The sequence below is a fragment of the Somniosus microcephalus genome, chromosome 12 (assembly GCF_052327205.1).
Source record: "Somniosus microcephalus isolate GS21.2 chromosome 12, FLI_Smic_1.0, whole genome shotgun sequence".
Classification (NCBI taxonomy): Eukaryota; Metazoa; Chordata; class Chondrichthyes; order Squaliformes; family Somniosidae; genus Somniosus; species Somniosus microcephalus.
The window spans coordinates 208,757,034-208,776,580 of record NC_140998.1 but is presented as its reverse complement, the minus strand read 5'-3'; the positions used below and the strand labels follow the sequence as shown (position 1 = coordinate 208,776,580).

At 52.1% G+C, this 19,547-nt stretch overlaps 1 protein-coding gene across 4 annotated transcripts in view; it reads left to right on the top strand.

Moving 5' to 3' along the window:
* Window positions 1–19,547, top strand: part of LOC147109984 (nectin 1a-like) — an 80,218-nt gene that overhangs the window by 17,389 nt on the left and 43,282 nt on the right. For 3 of the 4 annotated variants that reach the window (XM_086003983.1, XM_086003981.1, XM_086003980.1), the window contains exons 2-3: window positions 8,388–8,738; window positions 14,949–15,299. In XM_086003983.1, coding sequence (XP_085860109.1) covers window positions 8,388–8,738; window positions 14,949–15,299 — 702 coding nt within the window. The remainder of the gene's footprint in view (window positions 1–8,387; window positions 8,739–14,948; window positions 15,300–19,547) is intronic. The other variant, XM_086003982.1, reaches the window with a different exon arrangement.

The following is a 19,547-nucleotide window of genomic DNA, read 5'->3' as shown; positions in this document are numbered from 1 at the left end:
CCACTTCCGCGGATTGAAGATATTTTCGCCTCGCTATCTGGAGGGAAACGCTTCACTAAGATTGATCTGGCCCAGGCGTATCTGCAAATGGAGGTAGAAGAAGCATCAAAAAAATACCTCACAATCAACACCCATAAAGGTCTCTATCAATACAACCGGCTGGTATTCGGGGTAGCATCAGCTCCGGCTATTTGGCAGAGGGCAATGGAACAAGTCCTGCAAGGGATCCCAGGGACCCAGTGTTATTTGGACGATATCCTGGTCACGGGCGAAAATGACAGTGATCACCTTGCCAACCTGGAGCAGGTGTTCACTAGATTGCACGAATATGGGCTCCGAGCTAACCGCCCCAAATGCGAGTTTTTTAGAAAACAGATCTCGTATTGTGGCCACGTTATCGATAAAGAGGGGTTACATAAGTCCCCAGAGAAGATTGAGGCAGTAGTCAAGGCTCCAGCACCGGAAAATGTGTCACAACTGAGGTCGCTCCTCGGGCTGGTAAACTACCATAAGTTCTTGCCAAATTTGTCTACAATACTACACCCACTGAACACCCTACTGCAAACTGGGGTGCCGTGGAAGTGGAGTGACAAATGTAGACGAGCGTTCCAGAAGAGCAAAACACTAATCACATCGAAAGAGGTATTGGCCCATTACAACCCAGCATTACCAATTCGGTTGGCATGTGATGCGTCACCCTATGGCATTGGAGCGGTGCTGTCGCACAAATTCTCGGACGGCTCAGAGAGGCCAATAGCCTTCGCATCATGATCACTAACCTCAGCCGAGCGTAACTACGCCCAGATTGACAGGGAGGCCCTCAGCCTAGTGTGGGGAGTGAACAAGTTCAATCACTATCTGCACGGGCAGAAATTCACCTTGCTGACTGATCACCAGCCTTTTGTCTCCATTTTTAATCCGAAGAAGGGCGTTCCGGTGATGACGGCGCAACGACTACAAAGATGGTCACTTTTTCTAGGGGCACACCACTGAGATTGAATATAAGGGCACGAAACAGCATGGAAATGCTGATGGGCTATCACGCCTGCCACTGCCTATTGCGGAGAAAGCACCAGCAGTGGATCCTGTCGAAATATTCCATTCGACTATAGTTGAATACTGTGGTAAACCACTGTTATACCTGTCTGGACGTGTATGTGCATTCCACTAGGTACAGGTCTGGACATGCCTCGGCTGACTCCTCCCACTATTCCAGGTATATAAGTGACTACCTCCCAGTCCCTTAGTATTCTGGACGGGTCGACCACTCGAGACTAGACCTTCATTCTTTAGTTAATAAAAGCCTGGTTGTTACTCGCTTAACCTCAGTCTTTTGAGTAATTGATGGCGCATCAATTTTATTAACTAAATTTTTTATAATGGAGAAGATCCTCACACCAGCATGCCTGGACCTGGACAGTCGGGAAGCGGACGTTTCCACCAAGTTTGCTCACTGGCTCATGTGCTTCGAGGCATTCCTGACTGCCTCCACTGCGGTCGCAACGGATGCGGACAAACTGTCTGTCCTGATCTCCAAGGTGAACCACCGAGTGTACTCAGTCATCCGGGACGCGACCTCGTACACAGCCGCCCTCCAGCTCCTCAAGACCCAGTACACGCGCCCTGTGAACGAAGTTTACACCAGGCACCTCCTGGGGAGTCGCAAGCAACAACCTGGGGAATCGACTGAGGAATACCTCCAAGCACTGTCCGTGCTTGGCCGGGCCTGTGGGTGTAAGGCGGTAACGCCCACTAAGTACACGGAGGAACTGATCCGGGATGCCTTCGTAGCGGGCCACAGGTCCAACTACACCCGACAGCGACTGCTGGAGCAGAGTGACCTCACCCTCGACAAAGCCTCCGAAATCGCACTAATGCTGGACGCAGCCTACCGGGGCATGGATGCCTACTTCTCTGCGCCGTGGACGCCGCGGGGAACGACAACCTGGGACACGGTAGGCAGCCCCATAGCACCGTGCCACCCCAGCCACAGCCCAACAACGGCCCAACCACCGCAGCAGTGTCCCAAAGCCAGACAGCAGTATCCCAAGACCAGAAATGCTACTTCTGTGGCCAGGCCAAACACCCCAGAGCGCGCTGCCCGGCGAAGAATGCGACCTGCTCGGGCTGCGGGAAAAAAGGGACACTACGCTAGCGTCTGCAAGGCCAAAGCCACCCCGAACGCCAGCAGCGCCGCGTGTGGGCCGTGCGAGCCGCCATCTTGGGCCCCCAACAGCGCCGCGTGTGGGCCGTGCGGGCCGCCATCTTGGGCCTCCCCAGCCATGTGCGAACCACCGCAGCAGCAGCCATCTTGGACGACTCCAGCCACATGGGAATCATGGACGCCGCCATCTTGGACACCAGCCGGGACGCAGCAGGCCGCCAACCCCCCCCCCATCTGATACCCGCAGCGACACACCGACCCCTACGCTGGCCTCTGTTACGCTGGACCAAACGAGACCGCACCAACTAGCTCGGTCCAAAATGGACGTTAAGGTAAACGGCCATGCAATAAACTGCCTTTTTGACTCCGGGAGCACAGAGAGCTTCATCCACCCCGACACGGTGCGGCGTTGCTCTCTCCCAGTCCTGCCTGCGCACCAGCGGATTTCTATGGCCGCCGAGTCCCAGTCAGCGGACATTGGCGGCTACTGCGTGGTGACACTAGTAGTAGACGGGACTGTGTTCAATAATTTTAAACTGCTGGTCCTGCCCCAACTTTGCGCTGCCGTTCTACTGGGGTTGGATTTCCAGTGCCACCTCAAAAGCGTTACGATGGCATACGGTGGCCCCCTCCCCCCACTCACAGTCCGCAGCCAGCAGCCTCCAAATTGCCCACCGCGCACCAGATGCAACCTCTCCACACCCAGAGTCCCACCCCCCCCACTGTTTGCTAACCTCACCCCCGACTGTAAGCCCATCGCCACAAAGAGCAGGCGATACAGTGCCGGGGACAGGGTTTTCATCAAAACCGAAGTGGAGCGGCTCCTGAAGGAGGGGATTATTGAGGGCAGCTCCAGCCCCTGGCGAGCCCAGGTTGTGGTCGTTAAGACCGGCGATAAACAACGCCTGGTCATCGACTACAGCCAAACAATAAACCGCTACACCCTGCTGGCGCCTACCCACTCCCCCGCATAGCTGACATGGTTAACCAGATCGCGCAGTACCGCGTCTTTTCGACCATTGACCTGAAATCAGCATACCACCAGCTCCCCATCCGCCCCGAAGACCGCCAGTATACTGCCTTTGAGGCAAACGGCCGCCTCTATCACTTCCTTAGGGTTCCCTTTGGCGTTACCAATGGGGTCTCCGTCTTCCAAAGGGAGATGGACCGGATGGTCGATCAAAACGCGCTGCAGGCCACTTTTCCTTACCTAGACAATATGACCATCTGCGGCCATGACTTGCAGGACCATGACGCAAACCTCGAGAAATTCCTCCGCACCGCCCAACTCCTGAACCTGACATATAACAAGGAGAAGTGCATATTCCGCACAGACCGCCTCGCCACCCTTGGCTGTGTTGTGGAACACGGGGTCATCGGTCCCGACCCGGACCGGATGCGTCCCCTTATGGAACTCCCACTGCCCCACTGCCTAAAAGCTCTGAAGAGGTGCCTAGGGTTTTTTTCCTACTACGCCCAGTGGGTCCCCTACTATGCAGACAAAGCCCGTCCGTTGATCAAATCCACCTCTTTTCCCCTGATGGCAGAGGCCCGCTCGGCCTTCCACCGTATCAAGGAGGACATTGCCAAAGCCACCATGCACGCAGTGGACGAATCCATCCCCTTCCAGGTGGAAAGCGATGCGTCCGACTTCGCTCTGGCCGCCACCCTTAATCAGGCGGGGAGACCTGTGGCATTCTTCTCACGAACCCTCCAGGGCCCGGAGACCAGACACTCCGCGGTCGAGAAGGAGGCCCAGGCTATTGTGGAGGCTGTGCGTCATTGGAGGCACTACCTGGCCGGAAAACGATTTACCCTGCTCACTGACCAGTGTTCAGTTGCTTTTATGTTCAACAACAAGCAGAGGGGCAATATCAAAAATGACGAGATCTTGTACCGGCCTGGGAAGCTCAATGAACCCCCAGATGCCCTATCGCGTGGCACCTGCGCCAGCGCACAGATCGATAGGCTGAGGGCCCTCCACAATGACCTCTGCCACCCGGGGGTCACCAGGTTCTTCCACTTCATCAAGGCCCGCAACCTGCCTTACTCCATTGAGGAGGTCAGGACCATGACCAAGAACTGCCAAGTCTGCGCTGAGTGCAAACCGCACTTTTATAGACCAGACAGAGCCCACCTGATAAAAGCCACTCGCCCTTTCGAACGCCTGAGCGTCGATTTTAAAGGGCCTCTCCCCTCCTCCGACCGCAATGTGTACTTCCTCAACATCATTGACGAGTACTCCCGTTTCCCGTTCGCTATCCCCTGCCCGGACATGACCAGTGCCACGGTCATTAAATGTCTGAACAGCCTCTTCACCCTGTTCGGTTTCCCCAGCTATATCCATAGCGACCGGGGCTCATCGTTTATGAGCGACGAACTCCGCCAGTACCTGCTCGCTAGGGGTATAGCCACAAGCAGGACCACCAGTTACAACCCCCGGGGGAACGGACAGGTGGAAAGAGAGAATGCAACAGTTTGGAAGGCCGCCCTACTAGCCTTAAAGTCTAGGGGCCTTCCGACCTCCCGCTGGCAGGAGGTGCTCACCGATGCGCTCCACTCGATTCGGTCACTGCTCTGCACTGCCACCAATGCCACCCCTCACGAGAAAATGTTTGTCTTCCCAAGGAAGTCCACATCGGGGACAGCGTTACCGCCATGGCTGACGTCCCCAGGGCCGGTACTACTGAGATGACATGTGAGGACCAATAAAACGGACCCCCTGCTAACGCTTGTATCGAAAAGGAAACCCGAAATGACCCGACACTGTCTCGGGTATATGATTTGACGGTGAAGGGATGGCCAGCCAGCGCATGGCGACTCATTGTTGCCAGCATTCTCGACAAGGAGAGAACAGCTGTCAGTGTGCTTGGGGACCTTGATGTGTGGATCCCGAGTGGTAATTCCACCCAAGTTAAGGGATAGAGTGCTCAATGAGCTTCATGAGGGTCATCTGGGAGGGGTAAAAATGAAAAGCCTTGCCAGGGCTTATGTGTGGTGGCCGGGAACCGATAAACAAATCGAGGACCTGACCAAGAGCTGCTCAGGATGCCAGAAAGTCCAAAATGCACCACCACAGGCCCCTCTACACCCATGGGAGTGGCCCTCATCTCCATGGCAACGGGTGCATATTGATTTTGCTGGTCCATTCATGGACTCAATGTTTTTAATAGCCATGGATGCGCACTCGAAATGGCCTGAGGTCATCAAAATGTCCTCCACCACCACGGAGAAAACTATTGCAGTCCTACGGACGATTTTTGCAAGGAATGGCTTGCCAGAACAGATTTGCTCCGACAACGGACCACAGTTTGTGTCCGAAGAGTTCTGGAGGTTCTTGAAAAAGAATGGGGTAAGGCGTTACACATCCGCCCCGTATCATCCAGCCACAAATGGATTGGCTGAGAGGTTCGTACAAACCTTTAAGAAGGCAATAAAGGCTATGTATAATTACAACATTCCGCTGCAGCACAAGGTGGACAATTTCCTGTTCGCCTACCGGAATGCGACACATGCAGTCACCAACCAGGCCCCAGCCGTGATGTTCTTTAACCGAAGGTTAAGAACTTGCCTGGATTTGCTCAGACCAAACGTACGAAGAGATGTTGAGAGTAAGCAATTCCAGCACATCCATGAGAAGCTAACGAGGAGCTTCAATGTAGGGCAACCAGTCTTGGCCCGCGACTACCGAACAGAAAAATGGCAGCCAGGAACAATATGCACACGGCAGGGCCCACTAATGTACACAGTGGACGTTGGGGAGAGCATCGTGAGACGTCATGCTGACCAGATCCTAGAGTCACAGGAACAAGTCAACCCCATGCCTCGCCCATACATACCTGGTGATGAACCCGACGTACAGGTCGCATCTACACCAGAAACAGTAGCATCGGAAGCTGATGAACCAACCGACGACAGGGGGCCAGAATCGCCTCCGCACCAAGAGCAAGACACTCGGGAAAGGCGCTATCCAGAAAGGATCAGGCAGCCTCCCCAAAGACTGAATATATAAATAGACTATTTTCAGCTAATGTGGCATGTTAAAAGTGTTAATTGTAATTAGTTTGATATTTAATAGTTAAATGAGTGTTATGGTACTGTTAATCTAAAAGGGGAGGAATTGTAATGTATATACCTTTAAGGGGGGAACTATGTTTTACAGCTCATGTATACTGCAGTACCGGCAGTGACCACACCTGTATATAGCACTGAGTAGTAATCTGTACACATCAGTTGCAGTGTGAGCCACGTTGAGTAAACACCTGTTGTACTGTTCTCTGCAGTCAGTGTCTTATTATACACAGACGCAACAGGAGGGGCAGTACTGAGGGAGCACCGCACTGTCGGAGGGACAGTACTGAAGGAGCACCGCTCTGTCGGAGGGACAGTACTGAGGGAGCACCGCTCTGTCGGAGGGGCAGTACTGAAGGAGCACCGCTCTGTCTTTCGGATGAGGCATTCAACCCAAGCCCCGTCTGCCCCCTCAGGTGGGCATAAAAGATTCCATGGCACTATTTCGAAGAAGAACAGGGGGAGATCTGCCTGGTGTCTTGGGGCCAATATTTATCCCTCAACCAAGATCATTGAAACAGATGATCTGGCCATTATCACATTGCTGTTTGTGGGAGCTTGCTGTGCGCAACTTGGTTGCTGCGTTTCCTACATTACAACAGTGACAAGTAATTGGCTGTAAAGCGCTTTGGGACGTCCTGAGGTCGTGAAAGGCGCTGTAGAAATGCAAGTCTTTTTAAAAAATCTCCTAAGCAAGTGTTCGGGGTGCGGGGGGAAAGACAAACCCGCCTTTTTGAAATGGCCCCTATGATTTTCCTCCCGTTTGTTTGCTGGCAGGAGGTTAATCTCTGAGACGCCCTAATAATTGTGAAGCGTTGGCATCGCAAACCCTAATTCATTCTTCCCCGTGTCGCCCAAAGCTACGGAGCTCCTCTTTCCGTCTTCCCTCCCTCCTTTTCAATGTGCCATCATTGATCGCGGAATCATGTCCCCAGAAGGAGGCCATTCGGCCCATCGTGCCTGTGCCGGCTCTTTGTGTGAAGGAGCTCCCCAGTTAGTCCCGTTCCACCCTGCTCTTTCCGCCAAGTCCTGCACATTTCTTTTGTATGGTGAACAGGCCCGAGGGGCTGAATGGCCTCTCCCCGCGTTCCTAACGACGTATAATTATATTGAGCAGATTGGGCCTGTACTCTCCGGAGTTTCGAAGAATGAGAGGTGTCTCATTGAAAGGTATAAGATTCTGAGGGGGATTGACAGGGTCGATGCTGAGAGGTTGTTTCCCCCTGGCTGGGGAGTCTGGAACCAGGGGTCTCAGTCTCGGGATAAGGGGTCGGCCATTGAGGACTGAGATGAGGAGAAATTTCTTCACTCAGAGGGCGGTGAATCTTTGGAATTCTCTACCCCAGGGGGCTCTGGTCGGGGGGGGGCTCTGGTCGGGGGGGGCTCTGGTCGGGGGAGTCTAGACGGGGGGGGGCTCTGGTCGGGGGAGTCTAGACGGGGGGTGCTCTGGTCGGGGGGGCCTCTGGTCGGGGGGGGCTCTGGTCGCGGGGGGCTCTGGTCGCGGGGGGCTCCGGTCGGGGGGGAGGCTCTGGTCGGGGGGGGGGGCTCTGGTCGGGGGGGGGGCTCTGGTCGGGGGGGGCTCTGGTCGGGGGAGTCTAGTCGGGGGGGGCTCTGGTCGGGGGACTCTAGTCGGGGGGGCTCTGGTCGGGGGACTCTGGTCGGGGGACTCTAGTCGGGGGGGGCTCTGGTCGGGGGAGTCTAGACGGGGGGGGCTCTGTTCGGGCGGCTCTGGTCGGGGGGGCTCTGGTCGGGGGACTCTGGTCGGGGGGGCTCTGGTCGGGGGGGCTCTGGTCGGGGGGGCTCTGGTCGGGGGGGCTCTGGTCGGGGGGCTCTGGTCGGGGGGCTCTGGTCGGGGGGGGCTCTGGTCGAGGGGGCTCTGGTCGGGGGGGGCTCTGGTCTGGGGGCTCTGGTCGGGGGGGGCTCTGGTCTGGGGGCTTCTGGTCGGGGGGCTCTAGTCAGGGGACTCTCGTAGGGGACTCTGGGGATATGGGGATCAGGCAGGAAAATGGAGTTGGTCGAAGATCGCCCATGACCTTACTGAATGCCGCGCAGGTTCGAGAGGCCGTATGGTCTACTCCTGCTCCGAGTTCTTGTGTTCTTAATCCAGTGGTTGTCGCTAACACTGTCTTTTCCCCACTCCCTCCTCCTGCAGTGTGCAATGCCCAACACGTGAAGGTGGAGCCCAAGGTCTCCAGCTGCGTGGGGAGTCAGGTTGCCCTCCGTTGCCGGTTCGTGGACCCCGATAAGTCACTCAAGGTCACGCAGGTCACCTGGATGAAGGACCCCTTGGGAACCAAGCTCCACCTGGCCGTCCACAACCCGGACCTCGGCACCAATTACCCCACCGACACAGGGGGACGCATCCACTTCCGCGACGTCTCCATGGACGACGCCACGCTGGTCATCGAGAGGCTGCAGATGGACGACGGCGGGATTTACAGCTGCGAGTTCGCCACGTACCCTGAGGGCAACCAGAAGGCCGCCACCAACTTGACAGTCCTAGGTACGTCTGTGTACTATTCGGCCAAGGTGTGCCTCGCGGAGGTGGCAGGGCAGAGTCTCATCCCGACTTCTCGCCTCCCAAGCAACGGGGGAGGGTTGGAGGCCGCTGGGTAGAATCTTGCAGCACAGGAGGAGGCCATTTAGCCCATCGTGCCTGTGCCGGCTCTTTGAAAGAGCTCTCCAATTGGGCCCACACTCCCGTGCTCTTTTCCCCATAGCCCTGCGACTGTTTGCTTTTCAAATATTTATCCAATTCCCCTTTTGAAAGTTCCTATTGAATCTGCCTCCCTTTCAGGCAGCGCATTCCAGATCATCGTAACTTGCAGTGTGTAAAACAAAAATTCTTCCTGGTCCCGCCTACCCCCTCAGGTTCTTTTACCAATTATCTCAAACTTCTTTAGCACGTCGTCCATTTTTTCTCTGTCCTCCTCTTGATCAAATACAAATGTATTAAATACCTCTATCGCCTGCGGGCCTGCAACCATGAGCAGCAACGCTATTTTCCTTGCGTCTGGCTTCGTACCGAACCCGATGGCGGCAATGTAGAGTTCGAATTGTTGTTTGAAAGTCCGCCAATTGCAGTCAACATTCCCCGTGAGTTTGAAACCCTCCGGTAGCTTCAAATTCTCCATGTCGCATTTCGCAATATTCAGCAGATATTACCACTCCTGGTACCATGTTATGTTCCTAAATAAATAGACGTTTTTATTATGAACAGCTAGCTTGTGCTAGTCATTTATTCAGCCATGTTGACTTGTATACAGTAGCCATGTTGACTCTCTCGACCAGTGCCTCCTGTTAAACAAGACAACCCATATAGCTGTAGCCCACTATTAAACATACAGCTACAACTAGTGTACAATTCTAGAATGACATGTTACTGCATATCATTACACCTCCCACCGTAAATACTGTGGCCACAAGAGTAGGTCAGAGGTTGGGTATTCTGCGGCGAGTGTCTCACCTCCTGACTCCCCAAAGCCTTTCCACCATCGACAAGGCACAAGTCAGGAGTGTGATGGAATACTCTCCACTTGCCTGGATGAGTGTAGCTCCAACAACACTCAAGAAGCTCGACACCATCCAGGACAAAGCAGCCCGTTTGGTGGGTACCCCATCCACCACCTTAAACATTAACTCCCTCCACCACCGGCGCACTGTGGCTGCAGTGTGTACCATCTACAAGATGCACTGCAGCAACTCGCCATGGCTTCTTCGGCAGTGAAATAAAGAATAGAGTGCCTTTCAAAAGCTAGGCTTTATTAACCTTAAAAAACCAGCAGTACATGTTGAGCACCCAGTCTCAACCAAACTGTAGAAAACTGAATTTAAGATGGCCACCACAGGTCACATGGAATCAACTAACCAATAAGTTTACAGCATATATCTCAAGGCAGGAAAACAGGCAACCAATTACAATGCTTCTTATAAAACAAGAATAATCACCACATTCACCCCTCCTTTTAAAATATACTTCAACCTAGGTAGCCTTTACAGTTTACAATTAGTTATTTATGACTAGAGCAATACATGTATAATGCCATCAACAATTTTAAAATTTTACTATTAAATTATTAATTATTTTAAAAGTCCATTTTTAATCGGTCGACCGGATATCTTGTTCGTGTCGACCTTCTTAGCCTTGGTGGAGTTCCTTGCCCTCCCACACCAGGAGACACAGAAATATCTTCTGCAGGGAGGCTATCAATATCCCCATTATCAACGATTTCCGGATTGGAAGTCCCATTAAAAGGTAGACTGGAAGGGTCATGAACATCCATCGGAGGCAGACTAAGAGAATTGTAAGTGTCTGCAATAGGATTGGAAATGTTCGTAGTATCTGTGACGACATCAACATTAACAATAGCCATAATTCAGATAATGTCCTCAGGAGAGGGCTGGCCATCACAAGGAGCTAAGTCTTTAACTGAAACCGTACTTTCTTTCCCATCTTGGAATCGAATGTGAGCATATTGGGAATTTGCCTCCAATAGCTTCACCTCCTCCAATAAAGGATCATACTTTGACAGTCTAACATGGCGTTGGAGCAGCACAGGTCCCTGCATAGTAAGCCATGAAGGTACCGAATATCCCGTAGTGGATCTCCGCGGATAGTTGAAGAGCCTTTCATGGGGGGTCACATTAGTAGCCGTTGAAAGCAATGATCTAATGGAATGCAGGGCATCAGGCAGTACCATTTCCCACTGTGTATTCTTAAGGTTCCGGGATGTCAAAGCCAACATAACTGCCTTCCAGATCACCCCATTGTATCGTTCGCACTGTCCATTACCCTGGGGATTATACGGGGTAGTTCTGCTAGTAGAAATTCCCCGACTCTGGAGGTATTCCTTCAACTGGGAAGACATAAAAGAACTTCCCTGATCCGAATGGATATACGCAGGCATCCCAAAGATGACAAAAAGTTGAGTCAGACATTTAATAACTGTAGCAGCTGATACATCTGCACAAGGAAAAGCAAAAGGGAACCTTGAAAACTCATCCACAATAGTAAATATATATCGATTCTGAGTCGTTGAAGGAAGAGGCCCCTTAAAATCAACGCTCAGACATTCAAAGGGAGAAGTAGCCTTTATAAGATGAGCTCGTTGAGGCTTAAAGAAATTCGGTTTCCATCGGGCGCAGAAAGAGCATGACGAAGTCATCCGCTTGATGTCTTCAACTGAAAAGGGCAAATTCTTACTGCGTACGAAGTGTATCATCCTCGTAACACCAGGATGGCACAAAGCATTATGAAGATTAATAAGCGTATCTCCGTGAAGCACAGAACAATAAGCCCTCGACAGCGCATCAGCGGCAACATTATCCTTCCCCGGACGATAGACTATATCGAAATGATAGCATGGCAACTCGATCCTCCACCTCATTATTTTATCATTCTTAATCTTTCCGAAATGTTTGACATCAAACATGAAGGACACAGATTTTTGGTCAGTTACTAATGTAAAATGTCGCCCAGATAAATAATGTCTCCATTTACGCAGTGCTTCTACTATTGCGTACGCCTCTTTCTCTATTGATGAATGTCTCTGCTCACTATTGCTCAGAGTACGTGAGAAAAAGGCCACAGGTCTTCCATTTTGGTTCAGGGTAGCCCCAATTGCAAAATCGGAAGCATCCGTCTCAATCACAAAGGGAACCTGCTCATCAATAGAATGCACAACTGCTCCAAGGATATCCTTTTTAAGATTATCAAAACACATCCTAGCCTCCCATGATAGAGGATATGTCGTAACCCGAATAAGGGGCCGGATCTTCTGCGAAAAGTTTGCAATCCAATTAGAATAATAAGAAAACAGTCCAACAACTCGTTGCAAAGCCTTAGAATTAGTAGGGCAAGGTAAATCAATCAGTGGTCGCAGCCGTTCTGGACCTGGTTTAATCTTGTTTCCCGAGATAATATACCCCAGTAAATTTACCTCGGTGATCGAAAAAATACACTTCTCTTTATTAAAAGTTAAGCCAACTTTTTCCGCAACTTGAAGGAATCTTTCTAGATTAAAATCGTGCTCCACCCTTGATTTGCCACACACCGTGATGTCATCTAAATATGAGAAGGTGTCAGAGAGAGAGTTATCACTTATAAAAGCATCCATTGCCCGTTGAAAACAGGTGACACCGTTAGTAACACCGAATGGTACTCGGCAAAACTGATACAGCTTTCCGCCAGCTTCAAAGGCCGTATATGGTTTGTCCCTCTTAGCAATAGGAATCTGATGATAAGCACTCTTTAGATCAATAGTTGTAAAAATCTTATATTGAGATACTTTATTGATAAGCTCATCAATCTTAGGCAGGGGGTACGCATCTAATTGAGTATACCTGTTAATAGTTTGAGAGTAGTCTATCACCATTCGCTTCTTATGTCTCTCATTAGTGGTGACAACTACCTGTGCCCGCCAGGGCGAAAAACTAGGTTCAATGATTCCTTCCGATAAAAGACGTTGAACTTCAGAATTAATAAATTCTTTATCCTGACTGCTATACCTTCTTGACTTGGTAGCAATTGGCTTACAATCCGGCATCAAATTGGAAAAAAGTGATAATGGAGAAATGAATAAAGAAGTTAATCCACAAATAGACAAAGGTGGCTTGGTTCCACCGAAAGAAAGACTGAGGGACTCATGTAATTGAAGCACATCATGACCAATCAAAATGTCCGCACAGAGATTAGGCAGAACGGATAGGCGTATATCAGTATACGTATTACCTAGGAGAATTAATTTCACAAGGCAACAACCAGCTACTTGTGAGGTGAGAGTCGTCTGAGCCATACACACCTGATAGGAAACAGGCGAAATTTTCAAACGCTTCTCCCTCACAAACTGAAGACTTATAAAACTCTCAGTACTGCCCGTATCTATAAGGGCCTTCACTTCTAACCCATTAACTTGGGCCATAACTATAGCTTTGTTTAGGCCATGGGAAAAGGCAGCAGAAACTGATGCAATAAACGCCCTATCTAAAGGCTGAATGGTCACAGAGGAGGCAACCGATTTGCAAACACGTGCGTAATGACCTCCCTTGCCGCATTTACTACACACAGCCTCCCGGGCAGGGCACTTCAGACGGGGGTGCCGGGCGTTCCCGCAAAAATAACACTTCTGAATCCTAGAGGCAACAGCTGCCGAAGTAGAAACTGTTTCAGAATCTGGCAAACCACTCCTATTAAATCCACATAACTCCCTTTCATCTGGAACTGCCGAAACCACGGTCACAGGCCGATCAAAAAGAGCATAAGAATCCGAACTTCTCTGAGCCAAATCCAATGTAGAGGCTTGCTCAAAAGCACTCTTAAGATCCAAGATCTTATTTTCTAATAACCGCTGATGAATTGATCTAGACAGTAATCCATTAATAAATGCATCCCGAACCGACTCTTCCTTATGTTCTTCTGCAGACACGGCCTTATAATTACAGTTAGCACCAAGGCGCCGGAGTGCTTGTAAATAAGCATCCAAGGATTCTCCCGCCTGCTGCCTACGGGCATATAAAAGGTGACGTGCAAATACCTCATTCTTGGGTTTATCAAAAATTTTTTCCAGCGTAGCAATAGCCAATTCATAAGTTTCACAGTCCAAAATATACTTATACACATCCGGAGCAATGTAGTTGATTAGTATATCCAACTTATTTAGAGATTGCTGATCCAACACGCCCAAAAAGTTTTTAAATGTACGATACCAATGTTTCCATTGATCATCCACTCCTGCAGAATTAGGGTCAGCATTAAATTGTTCCGGTCGAAGATATCGTTCCATTATAGCAAAAGGTTATTAAATTGAAATAAAGAATAGAGTGCCTTTCAAAAGCTAGGCTTTATTAACCTTAAAAAACCAGCAGTACATGTTGAGCACCCAGTCTCAACCAAACTGTAGAAAACTGAATTTAAGATGGCCACCACAGGTCACATGGAATCAACTAACCAATAAGTTTACAGCATATATCTCAAGGCAGGAAAACAGGCAACCAATTACAATGCTTCTTATAAAACAAGAATAATCACCACAGGCAGCACCTCCCAAACCCGCGACCTCTTCCACCTAGAAGGACAAGGACAACGGGCGCATGGGAACACCACCACCTGCAAGTTCCCCTCCGAGTCTGGTCGGGGGGGGGTACTCTGGTCGGGGGGGGGTGGACTCTGGTCAGGGGGGGGACTCTGGTCGGGGGGACTCTGGGGACTCTAGTCGGGGGGCTCTAGTCGGGGGGGGCTCTGGTCGGAGGGCTCTGGTCGGGGGCGGCTCTGGTCGGGGGGGCGACTCTGGTCGGGGGGGCGGCTCTGGTCGGGGGGGGCTCTGGTCGGGGGGGGCTCTGGTCGGGGGGGGCTCTGGTCGGTGGGGCTCTGGTCGGGGGGCTCTGGTCGGGGGGGGCTCTGGTCGGGGGGGGGCTCTGGTCGGGGGGGCTCTGGTCGGGGGACTCTGGTCGGGGGGGACTCTAGTCGGGGGGCTCTGGTCTGGGGCCTCTGGTCGGGGGGCTCTATTTGGGGACTCTAGTCAGGGGGCTCTCGTAGGGGACTCTGGGGATATGGGGATCAGGCAGGAAAATGGAGTTGGTCAAAGATCGGCCATGACCTTATTGAATGCCGCGCAGGTTCGAGAGGCCGTATGGTCTACTCCTGCTCCGAGTTCTTGTGTTCTTAATCCAGTGGTTGTCGCTAACGCTGTCTTTTCCCCACTCCCTCCTCCTGCAGTGTGCAATGCCCAACACGTGAAGGTGGAGCCCAAGGTCTCCGGCTGCGTGGGGAGTCAGGTTGCCCTCCGTTGCCGGTTCGTGGACCCCGATAAGTCGCTCAAGGTCACGCAGGTCACCTGGATGAAGGACCCCTTGGGAACCAAGCTCCACCTGGCCGTCCACAACCTAGACCTCGGCACCAATTACCCCACCGACACCGGAGGGCGCATCCACTTCCGCGACGTCTCCATGGACGACGCCACGCTGGTCATCGAGAGGCTGCAGATGGACGACGACGGGATTTACAGCTGCGAGTTCGCCACGTACCCCGAGGGCAACCAGAAGGCCGCCACCAACTTGACAGTCCTAGGTACGTCTGTGTACTATTCGACCAAGGTGGGCCTCGCCGGGGTGGCAGGGCGGAGTCTCATCCCGACTTCTCGCTGCCCAAGCAACGGGGGAGCGTTGGAGGCTGCTGGGTAGAATCTCGCAGCACAGGAGGAGGCCATTTAGCCCATCGTGCCTGTGCCGGCTCTTTGAAAGAGCTCTCCAATTGGGCCCACTCTCCCCTGCTCCTTTCCCCATAGCCCTGCGACTGTTTCCTTTTCAAATATTTATCCAATTCCCCTTTTGAAAGTTCCTATTGAATCTGCCTCCCTTTCAGGCAGCGCGTTCCAGATCATCGTAACTCGCAGTGTGTAAAACAAAAATTCTTCCTGGTCCCGCCCGTCCCCTCTGGTTCTTTTACCAATTATCTTTGTCCTCTGGTTACCGACCCTCCTGCCACTGGAAACGGTTTCTCCCCCTCTACTCTCTCAGAACCCCTCCTGTTTTTGAACCCCTCCAATTGAATCTGCTGCCAATTTCGGGCAGATTGAGCCTCGGACGTGCCTGCCGTGTTTTAGTGCCAGGAGCCTGGTTTCTTTCACGGCAGAAGGTGTCCTGACTCCTCGCTCTTGAAAGGCTTGGGCACCGGGGGCAGCCTTGGGTCCAGTGGTTAGCGTTCCCGCTCCAACCAGTCCCAATGTGTGGAGACTGGAACTCCGTCTCGGAATTCCTGCTTGACGGGATGCTCACGTCCGGTGGGTGTGGGTACCCCTCCCTCCATTGTATGGGTTGTGGGAGCCCTTTAAAAACCCTCCCTCCCACCGTAAATACTGTGGCTACAAGAGCAGGTCAGAGGCTGGGTATTCTGCGGCGAGTGTCTCACCTCCTGACTCCCCAAAGCCTTTCCACCATCTACAAGGCACAAGTCAGGAGTGTGATGGAATACTTTCCACTTCCCTGGATGAGTGCAGCTCCAACAACACTCGAGAAGCTCGACACTATCCAGGACAAAGCAGCCCGCTTGACTGGCACCCCATCCACCACCTTCAACATTCACTCCCTCCACCACCGGCGCACCGTGGCTGCAGTGTGTAACATCTACAAGATGCACTGCAGCAACTCGCCAAGGCTTCTTCGGCAGCACCTCCCAAACCCGCGACCTCTTCCACCTAGAAGGTCAAGGGCAGCAGGTGCATGGGAACACCACCACCTCCAAGTTCCCCTCCAAGTCACACGCCATCCTGACTTGGAAATATATCACCGATCCTTCATCGTCGCTGGGCCAAAATCCTGGAACTCCCTAACAGCACTGTGGGAGTACCTTCACCACACGGACTGCAGCGGTTCAAGAAGGCAGCTCACCACCGCCTTCTCGAGGGCAATTAGGGATGGGCAATCAATGCTGGGCCTTGCCAGTGACGCCCACATCCCATAAACAAAAAAATAAGGACTACCCCTACAACCCACCCTACCGGCCGGGATGAAGCTGGTCCCTGTCCCAGAAGGAGTTTTGCCCGTCAGCCAGCGAATCCTTCCACAAAAACAACGCAAACACCACCCCACCAGACTGCGGATCGTTCCCCAACTTTCCCCGCTGTTCTCCCAAGTGAGGGGTGTCAAGGTAGGAAGCCAAGTGGCTTCTGTCGACGCTGCCAACCAATGGTTTTGGGGCTAAAAGCAGTAACGTGTCTGGAGCGGGGCTCGAACCCAGCACCTCCTGACTCTGCTCTCCGGCTTCGGAACAATCTTGGGATCTTCCTGGCCTGTGTGGCTTGGTTACGACACCGTGTTAGGGGGAGAGCATCCTTGAGTGTTTTTAATTCATTCCTGGGATGTGGGCGTCGCTGGCAAGGCCAGCATTTATTGCCCATCCCTAGTTGCCCCTTGAGAAGGTGGTGGTGAGCTGCCTTCTTGAACCGCTGCAGTCCGTGTGGTGAAGGTGCTCCCACAGTGCTGTTAGGGAGGGAGTTCCAGGAGTTTGACCCAGCGACGATGAAGGAACAGCCGATATATCTCCAAGCCAGGATGGTGTGTGACTTGGAGGGGAACTTGGAGGTGGTGGTGTTCCCATGCGCCTGCTGCCCTTGTCCTTCTAGGTGGAAGAGGTCGCGGGTTCGGGAGGGGCTGCCGAAGATTTATTCCCCTAGTGGTGGTGGGCCGCCTTTTTGAACCACTGAACAACTGAGTGGCTTGTTCGGCCACTTCATGGGGCAGTTAAGACTGGGACTGGAGTCACATATAGGCCCAGACTGTGTAAGGACGGCGGGTTTCCTTCCCTAACTGAACGTTCGTGAACCAGTTGGGTTTTTACAACAATCTGACCGCTTCATTGTCACTTATTTCCAAGTTTGCTTTTTTTAAACTCAATTCAAAATTCTCAAACTGCAATGGCGGTGGGATTTGAACTCTCGTTCTCTGGATTATTCGTCCCAGGCCTCTGGATTACTAGCCCAGTAACATAACCCCTACACCACCGTATCCCAGAGAACGAGGACGGCAGCTCGAGTCTGTTGACTGAACCAGAGGGGCAGAGTTGATCCATGTGACATGGCCGTAGGAACTGGAGTAGGCCATTCAGCCCCTCGAGCCTGTTCGGCCATTCAATGAGATCATGGCTGATCATCCAAACTCAGTACCCTGTCCCTGCTTTCTCCCCCACACCCCTTGATCCCTTTAGCCTTAAGAAATATATCTAACTCCTTCTTGAATATATTTAATGAATTGGAATCTACTGCTTTCTGTGGTAGAGAATTCCACAGGTTCACCACTCTCTGGGTGAAGAAATTCCTCCTCATCTCAGTCCTAAATGGCTTACCCCTTATCCTTAGACTGTGACCCCTGGTTCTGGACTCCCCCGCCATCGGGAACATCCTTCCTGCATCTAGTCTGTCTAGTCCTGTTAGAATTTTACAAGTTTCAATGACCTCTTTGACCAAGCTTTTGGTTACTTGACCTAATATCTCCTCATGTGGCTCGCTGTCAAATTTTATCTGATTAAAAGGTTCTATATAAATGCAAATTGTTGTTGCTGAACGCTAAAAGACCAAGGATCCTTCTAGTTCACCTTCGACCCTCCTGCTCGTCGCACGACACGACAATAATGGAGTTGTTGACCAATCACAGCGATCAATCTCCATCAATGAATCTACAACAGACCCAGACACGAGGCAAGGAAAACCCCCCCGTGGTTGGAGAGCTTTGGGAACCAGAGGTCCAAAGACCCCTGTTCCTCCCGAGCACGCTGCACTCACCACGCGTCATGTCTCCAATTAACTCAATGTATCCCACAGTAGTACTTTATGAAAGAAATCCTTACTTCATTTTCCTTTTGAGAAGTGGCTCCCTGGGGAGTCCGTTCCATAGATTGACCACTCGCTCGCTGGTCTTACTCCAATTATACAGGGCCCTGGTGAGAACACACCTGGAGTACGGTGTACAATTTTGGTCTCCTCACCTAAGGAAGGATCTACTTGCCATCGAGGGAGTGCAACGAAGGTTCACGAGATTGATTCCTGGGATGGCGGGACTGTTGTACGAGAAGGGATAGAGTAAACTGAGCCTGTGTTCTCTTGAATTCAGAAGAATGGGAGAGGATCTCATTGAAGCATACAACATTATTACAGGGCTTGACAGGGTGGATGCTGGGAGAATGTTTCCCTTGGCTGGGAAGTCTAGAACCAGGGGCCACAGTCTCAGGATAAGGGGTCAGGCATTGAGGACTGAGATGACAACACATTTCTTCACACAGAGGGTGGTGAATCTTTGGAATTTTCTACCTCAAAGTGCTGTGGAGGCTCAGTCATTGGGTATATTCAAAACAGAGATCGATCTGGTGGTGGGGGGGGGTACCCTGGTCGGGGAGGGGGGGCTCTGGTCCGGGGGGGGGTGGGCTCTGGTCGGGGGGAGGGGGGCCTCTGGTCGGGGGGTGGGCTCTGGTCGGGGGGAGGGGGGGCTCTGGTCGGGGGGGGTCTCTGGTCGGGGGGGAGCTCTGGTCGTGGGGGGGGCTCTGGTCGTGGGGGGGCTCTGGTTCGGGGGGGGCTCTGGTCGGGGGGGGCTCTGGTCGTGGAGGGGGCTCTGGTCGGGGGGGGCTCTGGTCGTGGAGGGGGCTCTGGTCGGGGGGGGGCTCTGGTCGGGGGGAAAGTAACTACTAACACTACTAACAATAACCAGCCCCAGGACAGTGACAGCGTAACACAAAGAATTCGACCCAACACAATCGTCGCTAAGCAAAAGGAAAAATATCTGTCGTATTGGGCAGAAACAACAAAAACCCAAAGCAAACTCAATTGCT